This window comes from Eretmochelys imbricata, chromosome 5 (assembly GCF_965152235.1).
Source record: "Eretmochelys imbricata isolate rEreImb1 chromosome 5, rEreImb1.hap1, whole genome shotgun sequence".
Taxonomy (NCBI): domain Eukaryota; kingdom Metazoa; phylum Chordata; order Testudines; family Cheloniidae; genus Eretmochelys; species Eretmochelys imbricata.
In genome coordinates this window covers 1,152,684-1,168,167 of record NC_135576.1, presented here as the reverse complement: position 1 = coordinate 1,168,167, position 15,484 = coordinate 1,152,684, and the positions used below count along the sequence as shown (strand labels likewise).

The following is a 15,484-nucleotide window of genomic DNA, read 5'->3' as shown; positions in this document are numbered from 1 at the left end:
TGCAGCTGGATCTGCGTCCTCATGGGGCTGCTCCGGGTTAGCCGGCCTGGTCTAAGCCAGTGACCCGCTCCTGCTCCAGCCCCCTCACCTGCAGCGCCCCCTGCTGGGCGCGCCGATAGCCCCAGGCCCACGCCTCGGGCGCCACCTACTGGGGAGCGCGGAGGTGGGCGCAGGCCAGCCCTCACCTGTCTCACAGGTGACAGACGCGTTGTCTCCTGCCATCAGCGGGACCTCGTGGGTCAGACACCCAAAGACCGTCACGTTCTCCCCCCGCAGGGACGACTGAAAGGGACAGAGCCCAACACTGAGTTCCTGACACTCCAGCCTGGACCCCCACAGCTCTGCCACTGTCCCCCCAACCCTGAGCCGCTGTCCCCCGCATCCCAGCCCTGGGCTCCCCACAACCCCACAGCTCTGCTGGTGCCCCCCAACCCGCAGCCTGCCCATCCCAGCCCTGGGCACCCACCAACCCCCACAGCTCTGCCGGTGCCCCCCAATCCTCAACCCCCGCCATCCCAGCCCCAGGCTCCCCACAGCCCTGCCAGTGCCCCAGCCCTTAGCCATGGTGCCCTGCCCTCGCCATGGGGGGGTCTCTCACCACATTGAGTTTGAGCTCCAGGTTGAGCACCCCCCCGCTGTCCAGCACCGGCAGCAGGCTAATGCCGAAGACAGCGGGCCGGTTGGGCGGCACCGAGACGTTGGGCCCGAAGAAGATGTAGAAGTGGACAGAGAAGGTGTCGAGCTCGTTGCGCAGCGTGGGCCGGATGGGCCAGCAGCACTCGCCGGGGGGCGGCCCAGCTGGAGGCGGCTGGGTGCCCTTCGGCGCGGTGGGGGGCAGGCTCTCCCCCAGCGACAGGCTGACTAAGGCACCGAAGGACTGAGGCATGTTCATGGCAGCAGCGGGGAGCAGGACAGGGGCCCGGGACAGACCGGGCCTGGAGCAGTCTGCAGGGAACGAGGGCAGTGCCGTCACCAGGCTTCCGGGCTGCCCTCCGGACCAGCCCCAGCACCCGGCCCCAGCCCTGCCCCCGGCAGGTCTCTCTTCCCAGAGAGTCCCAGGCCAGAAGGCACCGCTGTGACCAGTCTCCCCCAGCATCACCCAGGCCAGGGACCCACCCCGCCCCTGTGCGAACCGCTGGGCAGATCTCTGGGAAACCAGCCACTCTGGATTTCACAGCTGCCAGGGATAGAGACACCACCCCAGCCCTTGTGAAGCTGGTTCTGCTGCCAGCAAAGACAGGCCTGGCGCTGCCCACAGCCGGTCTCAGAGGCACGGCCTGCCCTGCCCGAGTGCGGGGCGGCTCTGCCGCAGAGCTGGGGAGAGAACCCAGGCGTCCTGGCTTTCAGCCTCCACCCCCACACTCCTCCCAGAGCCCGGATGGGGCCCAGCCCCTGCCCCCCGGACTCCAGTGGGAACTGCACAGGGGCAGGTCCTGGGCTCAGGGGTGGTTACCCCAACAGCCAAGGTCCCCGCCAGCCACCCCGCGGCCCAGCCCCACGGCTCTCACCTGTGAGCTGCACAGTGAGCTGGAAGCGGATGGGGCCCGGCACGCCCAGGGCCTTCTCCAGCAGCACGTAGTACCAGTGGTGCCAGAGGGGCTGCTCCAGGGCCAGCTGGCAGGGCGCCCGCTCCCGGCAGTCCAGCGCGGTGGAGTTGTGCAGCGGGGGGGCCTTGGCTCGCACCTTCAGCCAGAGCGGGCAGCTCGCGGCGCTGGGGTCCCCCGCCCGGCAGCCCAGCACCTGCACCAGCACCCGCGACGTGTGGCTGGGCACAAAGACCCTGCCGGGGAGGGGAAGCGTGAGCCCCGCGGGGACCCCCATGGCGAGGCTGGTGCTGCCCCCCCCCGAGACCATGTGCCCCATGCCAGGAGCCAGGCCCCCTCCTGTGGGCCACGCACAACCCAGGATGCTCCCCTCCCCCCTGGTCATGGGGGGCTGGTGCCCTGTGACCCCGGGGTCAGCAGGAGCTTGGACTGAGTCTGCCCGCGGGGGAACCGGCTTGGGGGACAGGTGTCCCCCTGAGAATGGGGGAGGGGGGCTGAATGATCGGCTGCTGCCATCCCCCCAAAGAGGGGGGCCACGTTCAGCCCTGGCTAGGCTCAGTTCTTGGGGTGGGCAGGAAGTGGGGAGATCCCCTGCCACTGAAGGGGACCCCAGCCCCAGCCCCGAGAAGGGAGCTCGTCCCCACTGTTGAGCTGGGAGAGCCCCACAGCAGAGCCCCCGGCACAGAGCAGTGATCCCCCCGAGCAGGGGCCCCCCACTCACTTGTAGAGGCTGGAGCGGTTGTGGGGCGCGATGCTCTGGGCACTGATGTAGCCGGGGTACAGCACGGCGATCCCCACGAGGCGCTGCACGATGAGCTGGGGCTGGAACAGGTATTGGCATTCCTCGTACAGACCCTGCGGGTGGGGGCAGTCAGAGCGGGGCTGAGCACCGAGCCCCCCCACCCCCTCACGGCCTGATCCGGGCACCCCCTGACCCCTCCCCCACTGGCCTCCCCACTCCCTTACAGCCCGATCTTGGCACACCCCCAACCTGCCCCCCACACAGTCCCCCCACACCCTCACAGCAAGATCTGGGCTCCCCCAACCCTTCCACCACTGGCCTTCCCGCCCCCTCATGAGCATATCCTGGCACCCCCCTCCCCCTGCCCCACAGAGCCACCCCACCCCCTCACAGCCAGATCTGGGCACCTCCGACCCCTCCCCCTTAGCGCCCCCCACACCCTCATGGCCAGATCTGGGCACTGAGCTTCCCAACCCATCACAGCCAGATCCAGGCACCCCCCTAACCCCTCCCCCACCGGCCTCTCAACCCCATCACAGCCAGATCCGGGCACCCTCAACCCCTTCCCCAACAGTCCCCCTACCCCCTCACAGCCAGAGCCGGGCAACAAGCACCCACACACACACAATGGCCAGATCCGGGCACCCCTCCCCCTCCTCGATTGGCCTCCCCACCCCCCACAACCAGATCCGGGCACTGAGTACCCCCACCACATAACAGCCAGATTTGGGCACTGAGCACGTCCCGTCCCCCACCCCCGCAGCCAGAGGAGCCCCAGGCTGCCAGATTGCCGCCAGCCCCAGACCTGGGTCACCAGCCAGGTCGACTGCTGGCCCAGTGCCAAACTGCCCTGTGCCCGGTCACTCACTGACCCCAGCTACCTGTTGGCCTCCGGCCGGAGCTGAGCTGCCCCTCGGCCCCTCCTGGCCTCTGCCTGTGACACGTCACTGCCTGGTCTCCTGCTCCCAGTCCGGCTGGGGGGCTAGTGGGCGGCTGGGCCTGTGCTGTACAGCAGGTGGGACTGGGTGATCTGGGGCCCCTACTGGCCGTGCATTCTGACTCTACCCACTCCGCCCCCGGTGCACATGTGGGCCCTGCCTGCAGCCTGCTGTAACGAAGAAAGGGAAGAAAGGAGAGCAGCAGAATACGGACCCTGGACTTCAGAAAACCAGACTTTGACTCCCTCAAAAACTGATGGGCAGGATCCCCTGGGAGAATAACATGAGGGGGAAAGGAGTCCAGGAGAGCCGGCTGTATTTTAAAGAATCCTTATTGAGGTTACAGGGACAAACCATCCCGATGTGTAGAAAGAATAGTAAAGAATATGGCAAGCGACCAGCTTGGCTTAACAGTGAAATCCTTGCTGATCTTAAACACAAAAAAGAAGCTTACAAGAAGTGGAAGATTGGACAAATGACCAGGGAGGAGTATAAAAATATTGCTTGGGCATGCAGGAGTGAAATCAGGAAGGCCAAATCACACCTGGAGTTGCAGCTAGCAAGAGATGTTAAGAGTAACAAGAAGGGTTTCTTCAGGTATGTTAGCCTGTGGGATAGTGTGGGCCCCTTACTTAATGAGGGAGGCAACCTAGTGACAGAGGATGTGGAAAAAGCTAATGTACTCAATGCTTTTTTTGCCTCTGTCTTTACGAACAAGGTCAGCTCCCAGACTACTGCCCTGGGCAGCACAGCATGGGGAGGAGGTGACCAGCCCTCTGTGGAGAAAGAAGTGGTTCGGGACTATTTAGAAAAGCTGGACGAGCACATGTCCATGCGGCCGGATGCACGGCATATGAGAGTCCTCAAGGAGTTGGCGGATGTGATTACAGAGCCATTGGCCATTATCTATGAAAACTCATGGCGATCCGGGGGAAGTCCCGGACGCCTGGAAAAAGACTAATGTAGTGCCCATCTTTAAAAAAGGGAAGAAGGAGGATCCTGGGAACTACAGGCCAGTCAGCCTCACCTCAGTCCCTGGAAAAATCATGGAGCAGGTCCTCAAGGAATCAGTTCTGAAGCACTTCGAGGAGAGGAAAGTGATCAGGAACAGTCAGCATGGATTCACCAAGGGCAAGTCATGCCTGACTAATCTAATTGCCTTCTATGACGAGATAACTGGCTCTGTGGATGAGGGGAAAGCAGTGGACATGTTGTTCCTTGACTTTAGCAAAGCTTTTAACACGGTCTCCCACAGTATTCTTGCCAGCAAGTTAAAGAAGTATGGGCTGGATGAATGGACTATAAGGTGGATAGAAAGTTGGCTAGATTGTCGGGCTCAACGGGGAGTGATCAATGGCTCCATGTCTAGTTGGCAGTCGGCATTAAGTGGAGTGCCCCAAGGGTCGGTCCTGGGGCTGGTTTTGTTCAATATCTTCATAAATGATCTGGAGGATGGTGTGGATTGCACCCTCAGCAAGTTTGCAGATGACACTAAGCTTGCGGGGGAGAGGTAGTCCCACACAGCCAGGAACCCTCCTGCTGCTGCCCTGCTGGCTGGGAGTCACTGAGAGTCAGGAACTCGGGGGGCACCACTCCCTTTGGGGGTGCAGCCTCTCCGAGGGGTCTGGTTGAGGGGACTCGCTGCAGGGAGCTCCCAGCTTGACCCAGGCGTGCTGGAGGCTCCGAGGGTTGGTCCCAGGAGACAGGGACACTGAGGGGCTGACCCCAGTGAGTGTGTGACCCTCAGGGAGCTGAGGCACAGAGAGGTCCCCTGGCCTGCAGCTCTGTGACCCCTGGCCTCTCTGCGGGGTCCTTCCCACGGGGCTCGCCTGCTCTCACCAGGCCTTCCGCGACCAGCAGGCCTTCCCGGCCCTTCTCCTGGGGCCAGGCCTCCGGCCGCATTCCCAGGCCACCAGCATCTGGGCTCCACAGAGCTCCTGGACCCACATGTCAGCCCCTTGGTTCTGGGGCCCCAGCCCCGCACCTGGGGCTGTGACTAAGGCAGGCCACCCCAGCCCAGGGAGCCTCTCTGAAGGCTTGCTGCTCCCCCAGCTGGTCACCCTCCTGGGGGTACCCCTGCAGCTGGCTTTTCAGGAGGTGGCTCCAGATTTACACTTGGCCCCATTTCCCCAGCAGATCTGCTGCTCCCCTGAACATCTGTTTCCTTAAAGGGGCCATGTCCCAGATCAGGGCTTGGCTGACCCCGGGGCCACTACCCCTGAAAGGGGACAGACCCCGGTACAGCACTCCTCTGCCCACAGGCTCACCTGTCACAGCTTGGCAGCCTCTGCCACAGAAATTGATGGGGAGCCCCCTTCCCCTCCCCCAGACAGAGCCATGGGGACCCCCTGCCCCTCCCCTAGACACAGCCATGGGGAGCCCCCTGCCCCTCCCCCAGACACAGCCATGGGGAGCCCCCTGCCCCTCCCCTAGACACAGCAATGGGGAATCCTCCTCCCCTCCCGCAGACAGAGCCATGGGGAACCCCCCTCTCCCCTCCTTCAGACAGAACAATGGGGAACCCCCTTCTCCTCCCCCAGACACAGCAATGGGGAATCCCCCCTCCTGTCATCCAGATAGAACAATGGGGAACCCCTCTCCCCTCCCCCAGACAGAACAATGGGGACTCCCCCTTCTGTCCCCCGATAGAACAATGGGGAACCCCCCTCTCCTCCCCCAGACACAGCCATGGGGAATCCCCCTCCCTCAGTCAGAGCAATAGGGGCCTTGCCCTCCACCGGCCCAGCCTGGGGCAGCTCTAGTGCCCCACAGGGCATTGGCTTGTCCCTGCCTCTGGTGTCGGGGGTGGGGACACGGCCATTAACCTTCCCCTGCTGGCCCCTCACCTTGACAGAGATCTTGCCCTCATCCTTGGGCAGGTGGGCGGCCAGGAACCAGTCTCCGGGCAGTGGGCTGGTGATGTTGAACACCCCGGTGGTGCGGTTCGGCAGGCTCCAGGTGAGGGTGAGCGTGAAGGAGCCGGGGACGGCTGTGTCCCGGGGGAAGTGGGTGTGGAGGGGGGCGATGATGGGGGGAGCCCCGGAGCGGAAATACCTGCAGGGCAGAGAGCGCGTGAGCGGGCGGAGGGAGGGCAGAGAGCAGCCCAGCAGCTGGCGGGCGGGGAGGGTGGCACCGGCAGCAGGAACCTGGCACCATCTGCCCCCAGGGACACTGCACCTGGACAGGTACATCCCCTCGCTGGCACCTGCCCACCCTCGCTGTGCCGAGGCCCCGCTATCCCGACCCGCAACGCCCTGGGAAGGGCGATCCCGGGAGGTGGCAGGGAGAGACCCCGCGGTCCCAGTGTGGGGCAAGGCCCCCCTCGCCGTGTGTTGTGTCGCCCCGGCAGGCGGGTTTACAGCCCAGGCTCCTTTGCCCTAAGGGCAGGTGGGAGCGAGGGGCCTTGCAGCCCTGGGGGAGAGTCACGTGTCCCCAGAAGGGGGCCGATGCCTGCACGACACTCCCTATGTGCCAGCCCACCTGGGCCCCGCCCCAGAGGAATCCAGGCACCGGAGTCCTGGGCCCGCACCAAGCCCCCGGCCCCCCCCACCCCGACACCCACACGGTGACGCTGCGGTCCGGGCACCGGTCCCCGAAGGTGCCGCCCTGCTCCTTGAAGGTGATGAGGTTCCAGACGGCGACCAGGGTGTCCTCAGGGATGCGGAAGTGGAAGAGCTCGATGCTGGCAAAGGAGCGGAAGGGGCTCAGCTTGCGCGGCGTGCGGGTGAAGTAATCAGTCACAAAGAGCCCGTCTGCAAGAGGGCATGGAGGGGGGAGGGGAAGGAAGTGGGGCCATGAGCCAGAATGGCCTGGGATGTAGGAATTCCCAGCCAGCTGCCCATGGGCCCATCAAGCCCGGTCTCCTGGCGCTGACAGGGCCCAGCACCAGCTGCCTCAGAGGGAGGGGCAGGAAACCCCCTGGTGGCCAGCTGCAGAACAGCTTGTCCATGGGGGAGTTCCCCCAACCCCCTCAGCTGCAGCTGGCTCATCCTATGTCCCTTCCATTCTCCTCCTCTCTGATGTGCCTGGCTGCCCTCCTGCTCCCCAGGAGTGGCTGATCCTTGCCTGAGCCCTGTGGCAGTGAGTTCCGCAGGCCCACGGTGCACCATGTGCAGAAAGCTTTTCCGTTGCCCCTTACGAATTTGCTGCCCTTCAGTTCCTGGAGTGCACCCTCGCCTGGTGTCAGGAGGGCGGGTGAAGGGCAGCCCCAGCCGCCCGTCTCTAACCACTCGCTACCCTGTGCCCCTGTCACATCCCAGCCCTGATTCCTCCCAGCACTCCTAGACGCTTCAGATGGGAGGGAGGGGTTCTCATGGCCCCACTCTGAGCCTGTCTCTGAGCCCCTTGAATTTCCAGCCTCCTTGATAGAGGTGACCCGCACTCGGGTCCATCACGCCCCTGTGACTCCTCAGCATCGCTCATGTCCCTGTCCCTTGCCCAGCTGCTGCGTCACACCCTCTCCTGCCCCAATCTCTCCACCCATCGACCCGGCTCCCCCACAAGCCAGGACACACGGCCCCACCCCCCGCACAGCTGGCTCAGTGCTTCAAACTGACAGGGGTTTGGAAAGTCCAGATCAGCAGAGTCAGAGGGGTCTCCCCCCTCCCCCAGCCCTCCCCCGGCGCTGAGCAAGCAGGTGCAGGGCTTGCCCGGGGCTCAGCGCTGGCCGGACCCCAGCCTGGCGGGGCTATCTGTCTGGCTGCTTTCAGGCTCCCAGTTCGGCCCTCCTCTGGGTCGCCCTTGGGGGTGCCTGTCCCGGCACTCTGGGGCTGATCCCCTTTATATCCAGTGTCTCCCGAAGGGGGTGGGGGCAGGGCAAGCCACGCAGGGAGCGCTGCCTGATGGCAGGTGGGAAACACTAACGCACAGGGTGCGGCGACCCCAGCCAGGTACCTGCACCCTGCACCCGCAGCAGCCCTAGGGCGAACGGGGGCTGGGCACCAAACCCTTCTGTGCCCCCGCACGGAGTCAGGGCAGACCTCTGAGCCGGGCCAGGATCGCTGTGGCCCTACAACAGCTCTGGCATCAGATTCCGAGGAAGGGGGCCCATGTGTGCCATGCACCCTGTGCCACGCAAGGCCGTGAACGCTGTGTGCCATGTGCCAGGCCGGGCCACGCATGCCCTGTGCCACGCGGGGACATGCATGCCGTGCTATCCAGGCATGCAGAGCCACGCTGCACTGTGTTGGGCCAAGAAGGCCACGCTCCTGGTAGCTGGGGCAAGGTGTGTTTGGAATGAAGCCTTCACTCCCAGCTGCCTGCCTGCTCCTTGCAGCGAATGGACCCAGCGGTCCCCGCAGCGCCCGGCAGCTGGTGCCGTGTGGGATCTGCCCGGGGTGAGATGTGTCCCCCGGCCCCTCATCCTGCCCCAGCTGGGGTTCTGCTGCTCCATCGCTGAGGGGCAGCACCTCTCCCCAGCTGCAGGAGCATGCTCCTTTGAACGTTTCAGGGGGGCCCTGGGGGCCTCACGCTGGGCCCCTGCAAGGAGGATTCTGCCCTGCAGCCCTGTTGAAAAGGCAGCCTTGTCCTCACTGCCCCATAGGAGCACATGCTGCCAGGTACCCACTGGGCCTCTGCCCCACGGCACCCACGTGGGAGCCCTCTGACAGCTCCATGCCATCTGCTGCACCATGGAGGGACCTGGAGATCCTCCCTGTCCAGCACACGCCATGCCAACGGTGACCTCCTGCTCCCACCACCTCAGGCTGGGTCCGGTCCCGGCTCTGGCTGGCCCAGGGGCAAGCTCGCCTTTCCCCAAGCACCAGTCCCTTCCCGGGGCAGCAGGCATGGCCTGCTGGGGCTGCTTGGCCACAGCGCAGAGAAGAGGAATGAGACCATGATAAAATGGAAGCAGAGCCAAGGGAGGCACCTCAGTGCCCAGCCCCATCCAGAGGCAGAGCCGGCCTGGTGCAGGACGAGCACAGGGCAAACCACACGGGCCACGTTCTCTGGGGTGGGTGAGAAACAGACCGTCACACATGGGGGTGTTTGGGGGCCGGGGACACCAGGCTGTGAGCCAACCTCTCCGTATTCCCCCATCTCGGTGGCGGGACTGGGCTGTGCCTCGCCGGCTCAGCTGACCTGCGCTGGGAACATTGCTGTAGCAAGCCCAGGAGTTCTCCGCCAGTCAGGGCAGAGGCTGCTCTGCCAGCCCCTGGCCCGGATGCTGCTGCCTGCGGAGCAGACGCCCCGTGTCTCCTGCCCTCGGCCTGGGGGAGGTGGGATCTGGCTCCCACTGGCTGGGTTGCCATGGGCCTGGCAGTGATCGCATCAAAGCAGGAGGCTGGTGATGGGAGCTGAGCGTCACTGTCCCTGGTGGGACTGAGCTTCCTGCGCAACCATCACAAGAGCCGGAATGATCGTGGCCAAGTGTTCCTCCCCGGGAACTCGCCAGGCAATTGCCAAGCATCCCCGGCAGCACTCACGCCCGGGCGTGTGCACTAGGGCTCCAGGGGGACGAACAGGAGAGACATTAATTACAGCCCCCGCCAGCAAGCCTGCGAGCCACAGTGACGGGAAACCCCAGCAGGAGCCAGTCCCGGGCAGGGACCTCAGGCCTGGTGCTGGGGCCGTGGCCTGGGTGTCTGCTCAGCACAATTCATCGCCGCGGGAGCAGGGCGGCCCGAGCAGCGTCTGGGCACTGAACCCACCACTCCCCGGGGGTGTGCGTGTGGGCTGGGGCGCGTGTGTAGATAGGTGTGCACAGACACAGCCGGCCGTACCCTGACAGACATACCCCTTTGCCTGGAGCAAAGGCTGTGTCTCCGATTGCCCTCACTGTCAGTACAAGTGCTGTCAAGCTGAGCCATAGCTCAAGAGAACCCACCCAATCTCCCCCTCCGCCCCCCTTCCCACGGAAATGCGCCCGTCATGTGCCCAAAGCCAGCCACTCTGCATTAACCCCACGCCCTGGGTGCTGGTGGAAATATCTCTACTTCCACCCTGAGAATAAACCCAGCTCCTGCTGTATGGCAGCTGCCCTCTGCCCAGGTGAGTCGGTGACCCTCGCAGGTGGGGTCAGTGATCCCACGCAGCCAGGCAGGGTGACTCCCCTGCCCTGAGTCTCACCCTCCCCATCACAGGGCTGGCTGGGGGCACAGGAACCTGGCCCAGACCCCCACGGGGGGGGATCCCCAATGGATGGAGATTGAGCAACTCCCCAAGCAGCAGCAGGGGGCCAGGCAGGGACCTAGCTGCCGGCAAGGGCCATGAGGCTGGGTGGTGACACCACCCAGGGAGCGGGCGGGGTGCAGGGGGTGTCACTATGGGAGGGTGGCAGGGTGGGTGGGGATGACACGGGGTCAGAGCGGGGTAGGGTGGCATGGTGGGGGTAGGTACTGGGGTATACTGGGGGCACAATGGGGGATGTAATGGGAGGAGGGGGTTCTCAGAATGGGGGAGGGGAGATGGCAGAGCGATTGCTTTGAAGCCTATGAGTGATTTGGGACTGTGGTCAACCATACCCATCACCCCAGCGTCTGACCACCCAGTGCCAGGCCGCGAGCACCCAGCACTGTCACACCACGGGGCTCAGCACGGGGCAAAGAGACAGCTCCCCCTGGCCCCTCGGGGATCAGCACCGGGACAGGACAGCTCCCCCCGGCCCCCCCGCCGGGGATCAGCACCGGGACAGGACAGCTCACCCCGACCCCCGCGCCGGGGATCAGCACCGGGACAGGACAGCTCCCCCTGGCCCCCTCCCCGGGGATCAGCACCGGGACAGGACAGCTCCCCCTGACCCCCGCGCCGGGGATCAGCACCAGGACAGGACAGTTCCCCCTGGCCCCCTCCCCGGGGATCAGCACCGGGACAGGACAGCTCCCCCCGACCCCCGCGCCGGGGATCAGCACCAGGACAGGACAGTTCCCCCTGGCCCCCTCCCTGGGGATCAGCACCGGGACAGGACAGCTCCTCCTGGTCCCCGCGCCGGGGATCAGCACCGGGACAGGACAGCTCCCCCCGACCCCCGCGCCGGGGATCAGCACCGGGACAGGACAGTTCCCCCTGGCCCCCTCCCCGGGGATCAGCACCGGGACAGGACAGCTCCTCCTGGTCCCCGCGCCGGGGATCACAACAGGGACAGGACAGCTCCCCCCGACCCCCGTGCCGGGGATCAGTACCTGGACAGGACAGTTCCCCTCGGTCCCCCTCCCCGGGGATCAGCACCGGGACAGGACAGCTCCCCCCGGTCCCCCTCCCCGGGGATCAGCACCGGGACAGGACAGCTCCTCCCGGCGCCCCCGCCGGGGATCAGCACCAGGACAGGACAGCTCCCCCCGTCTCCCCACCGGGGATCAGCACCAGGACAGGACAGCTCCCCCCGACCCCCGTGCCGGGGATCAGTACCTGGACAGGACAGCTCCCCTCGGTCCCCCTCCCCGGGGATCAGCACCGGGACAGGACAGCTCCCCCCGTCTCCCCACCGGGGATCAGCACCAGGACAGGACAGCTCCCCCCAACCCCCGTGCCGGGGATCAGTACCTGGACAGGACAGCTCCCCTCGGTCCCCCTCCCCAGGGATCAGCACCGGGACAGGACAGCTCCTCCCGGCCCCCCCGCCGGGGATCAGCACCAGGACAGGACAGCTCCCCTCGGTCCCCCTCCCCGGGGATCAGCACCAGGTCAGGACAGCTCCTCCCGGCCCCCCGCCGGGGATCAGCACCAGGACAGGGACAGCTCCCCCCGGTCCCCCTCCCCGGGGATCAGCACCGGGACAGGGACAGCTCCCCCCGGTCCCTCTCCCCGGGGATCAGCACCGGGACAGGGACAGCTCCCCCCGGTCCCCCTCCCCAGGGATCAGCACCGGGACAGGGACAGCTCCCCCCGGTCCCCCTCCCCGGGGATCAGCACCGGGACAGGGACAGCTCCCCCCGGTCCCCCTCCCCGGGGATCAGCACCGGGACAGGGACAGCTCCCCTGGGTCCCCCTCCCCGGGGATCAGCACCGGGACAGGGACAGCTCCCCTCAGTCCCCCTCCCCGGGGATCAGCACCAGGTCAGGACAGCTCCCCTCGGTCCCCCTCCCCGGGGATCAGCACCGGGACAGGGACAGCTCCCCCCGGTCCCTCTCCCCGGGGATCAGCACTGGGACAGGGACAGCTCCCCCCGGTCCCCCTCCCCGGGGATCAGCACCGGGACAGGGACAGCTCCCCCCGGTCCCCCTCCCCGGGGATCAGCACTGGGACAGGGACAGCTCCCCCCGGTCCCCCTCCCCGGGGATCAGCACCAGGTCAGGACAGCTCCTCCCGGCCCCCCCGCCGGGGATCAGCACCGGGACAGGGACAGCTCCCCCCGGTCCCCCTCCCCGGGGATCAGCACCGGGACAGGGACAGCTCCCCTGGGTCCCCCTCCCCGGGGATCAGCACCGGGACAGGGACAGCTCCTCCCGGCCCCCCCGCCGGGGATCAGCACCGGGACAGGGACAGCTCCCCTCGGTCCCCCTCCCCGGGGATCAGCACCGGGACAGGGACAGCTCCCCCCGGTCCCCCTCCCCGGGGATCAGCACCGGGACAGGGACAGCTCCCCCCGGTCCCCCTCCCCGGGGATCAGCACCGGGACAGGGACAGCTCCCCCCGGTCCCCCTCCCCGGGGATCAGCACCGGGACAGGGACAGCTCCCCCCGGTCCCCCTCCCCGGGGATCAGCACCGGGACAGGGACAGCTCCCCCCGGTCCCCCTCCCCGGGGATCAGCACCAGGTCAGGACAGTTCCCCCGGTCCCCCTCCCCGGGGATCAGCACCGGGACAGGGACAGCTCCCCTCGGTCCCCCTCCCCGGGGATCAGCACCGGGACAGGGACAGCTCCCACAGGATCCCCGCCCCCGGTCCCGCAGGCTCCCCCCCGGCCCCCCATCCCCCCTCCCCGGCCCCGCAGGGCCCCCCTCACCGGCCAGGGGCCCCGCGCCGAGCAGCAGCAGCAGCAGCAGCCGCCGGGCCATGCCTCGCGCCGCGCTCCCCGGCCCCGCACCATCCCCGCAGCCGCCCGCAGCCATGACGTCAGGCCCCGCGCCTGCCCATTGGCCCGGCGCACGCCGATCGCCCTGCAGGCCGCCGACGATTGGCCGAGCCGCTGCCACTCACCGCGCCGGCCCGCCCCTGCTGCTGCTGCTCCAGGGGCCGCTGCTTCCCCGCTGCCCGGCGGCCGGGGCGGGAATGGGGTGGAGGTGGGTTGGGGTGGGGCAGGGCTGGGGTGGGGGGAGGGAATAGGGTGGAGGTGGGGCAGAGCAGGGGAGTGGAGGTGGGTTGGGGTGGGGCAGGGCTGGGGTGGGGGGAGGGAATAGGGTGGAGGTGGGGCAGAGCAGGGGAGTGGAGGTGGGTTGGGGTGGGGCTGGGCTGGGGCGGGGGGAGGGAATAGGGTGGAGGTGGGGCAGAGCAGGGGAATGGAGGCGGGTTGGGGTGGGGCTGGGCTGGGGCGGGTGGCGGGAATGGGGTGGAGGTGGGGCAGAGCAGGGGAATGGAGGCGGGTTGGGGTGGGGCAGGGCTGGGGCGGGGGGAGGGAATAGGGTGGAGGTGGGGCAGAGCAGGGGAATGGAGGCGGGTTGGGGTGGGGCGGGGCTGGGCTGGGGCGGGTGGCGGGAATGGGGTGGAGGTGGGGCGGAGCAGGGGAGTGGAGGTGGGTTGGGGTGGGGCAGGGCTGGGGCGGGGGGAGGGAATAGGGTGGAGGTGGGGCAGAGCAGGGGAGTGGAGGTGGGTTGGGGTGGGGCAGGGCTGGGCTGGGGCGGGGGGAGGGAATAGGGTGGAGGTGGGGCAGAGCAGGGGAATGGAGGCGGGTTGGGGTGGGGTGGGGCGGGGCTGGGCTGGGGCGGGTGGCGGGAATGGGGTGAGATGGGAGTGGAGGTGGGGCAGAGCAGGGGAGTGGAGGTGGGTTGGGGTGGGGCAGGGCTGGAGCGGGGGGAGGGAATAGGGTGGAGGTGGGGCAGAGCAGGGGAGTGGAGGTGGGTTGGGGTGGGGCAGGGCTGGGCTGGGGCGGGGGGAGGGAATAGGGTGGAGGTGGGGCAGAGCAGGGGAATGGAGGCGGGTTGGGGTGGGGCGGGGCTGGGCTGGGGCGGGTGGCGGGAATGGGGTGAGATGGGGGTGGAGGTGGGGCAGAGCAGGGGAGTGGAGGTGGGTTGGGGTGGGATGGGGCGGAGCAGGGGCGGGGGGAGGGAATGGGGTGAGATGGGAGTGGAGGTGGGGCAGAGCAGGGGAATGGAGGTGGGTTGGGGTGGGGCAGGGCTGGGCTGGGGTGGGGGGAGGGAATGGGGTGAGATGGGGGTGGAGGTGGGGCAGAGCAGGGGAGTGGAGGTGGGTTGGGGTGGGGCAGGGCTGGGGCGGGGGGAGGGAATAGGGTGGAGGTGGGGCAGAGCAGGGGAGTGGAGGTGGGTTGGGGTGGGGCAGGGCTGGGCTGGGGCGGGGGGAGGGAATAGGGTGGAGGTGGGGCAGAGCAGGGGAATGGAGGTGGGTTGGGGTGGGGCGGGGCTGGGCTGGGGCGGGTGGCGGGAATGGGGTGAGATGGGGGTGGAGGTGGGGCAGAGCAGGGGAGTGGAGGTGGGTTGGGGTGGGATGGGGCGGAGCAGGGGCGGGGGGAGGGAATGGGGTGAGATGGGAGTGGAGGTGGGGCAGAGCAGGGGAGTGGAGGTGGGTTGGGGTGGGGCAGGGCTGGGCTGGGGTGGGGGGAGGGAATGGGGTGAGATGGGGTGGAGGTGGGGCAGAGCAGGGGAGTGGAGGTGGGTTGGGGTGGGATGGGGCGGAGCAGGGGCGGGGGGAGGGAATGGGGTGAGATGGGGGTGGAGGTGGGGTGGAGCAAGGGAGTGGAGGTGGGTTGGGGTGGGATGGGGTGGAGCGGGGGTGGGGGGAGGAAATGGGGTGGAGTGGGGTGGAGGTGGGGCAGAGCAGGGCAATGGAGGCGGGGCTGGGTGACACCTGGCACCTGACGTGGGATCAGGGCCTGTCGCAGCCCTGTGGAGCGTGCAGGGCACCGGGCCTCATGCTGCTGCCGGGAGATTTGCTCTTCGGGACGGTCCGTGCCGGGAGCTGAGTGGGTCCGGAAGGGGAGGCTGCGGCACGTGATTTTCCACGGCTGGGATCTCGGCACAACGATGTCCCCTGAGCTCCCACAAAGGAGGCAGCCGGGGGTGTGTCTGGGCTCCCGCGTTCGTGTCAGAACGTGGGCTCCAGTGTTCAGCCTGCATTCACACTCAGCCCGTGGAGGGAGGTTACAGCTCCGCCATTACTGGGAGGGGCCCAGTGGTGGGACCTAGCTGGGACCCCGTAGCCTGGGGTCT

At 67.3% G+C, this 15,484-nt stretch overlaps 1 protein-coding gene across 1 annotated transcript in view; it reads right to left on the bottom strand.

Annotated features, from left to right (window-relative positions):
* TMEM8B (transmembrane protein 8B) overlaps positions 1 to 13,213 on the bottom strand; it is a 41,962-nt gene extending 28,749 nt beyond the window's left edge. The window contains 7 exon segments of the mRNA XM_077816944.1: positions 186 to 282; positions 599 to 945; positions 1,509 to 1,780; positions 2,266 to 2,399; positions 6,071 to 6,278; positions 6,787 to 6,976; positions 13,108 to 13,213. Of these exon segments, the coding sequence (XP_077673070.1) occupies positions 186 to 282; positions 599 to 945; positions 1,509 to 1,780; positions 2,266 to 2,399; positions 6,071 to 6,278; positions 6,787 to 6,976; positions 13,108 to 13,213 (1,354 nt within the window).
* Positions 13,214 to 15,484: the final 2,271 nt, after the last annotated feature.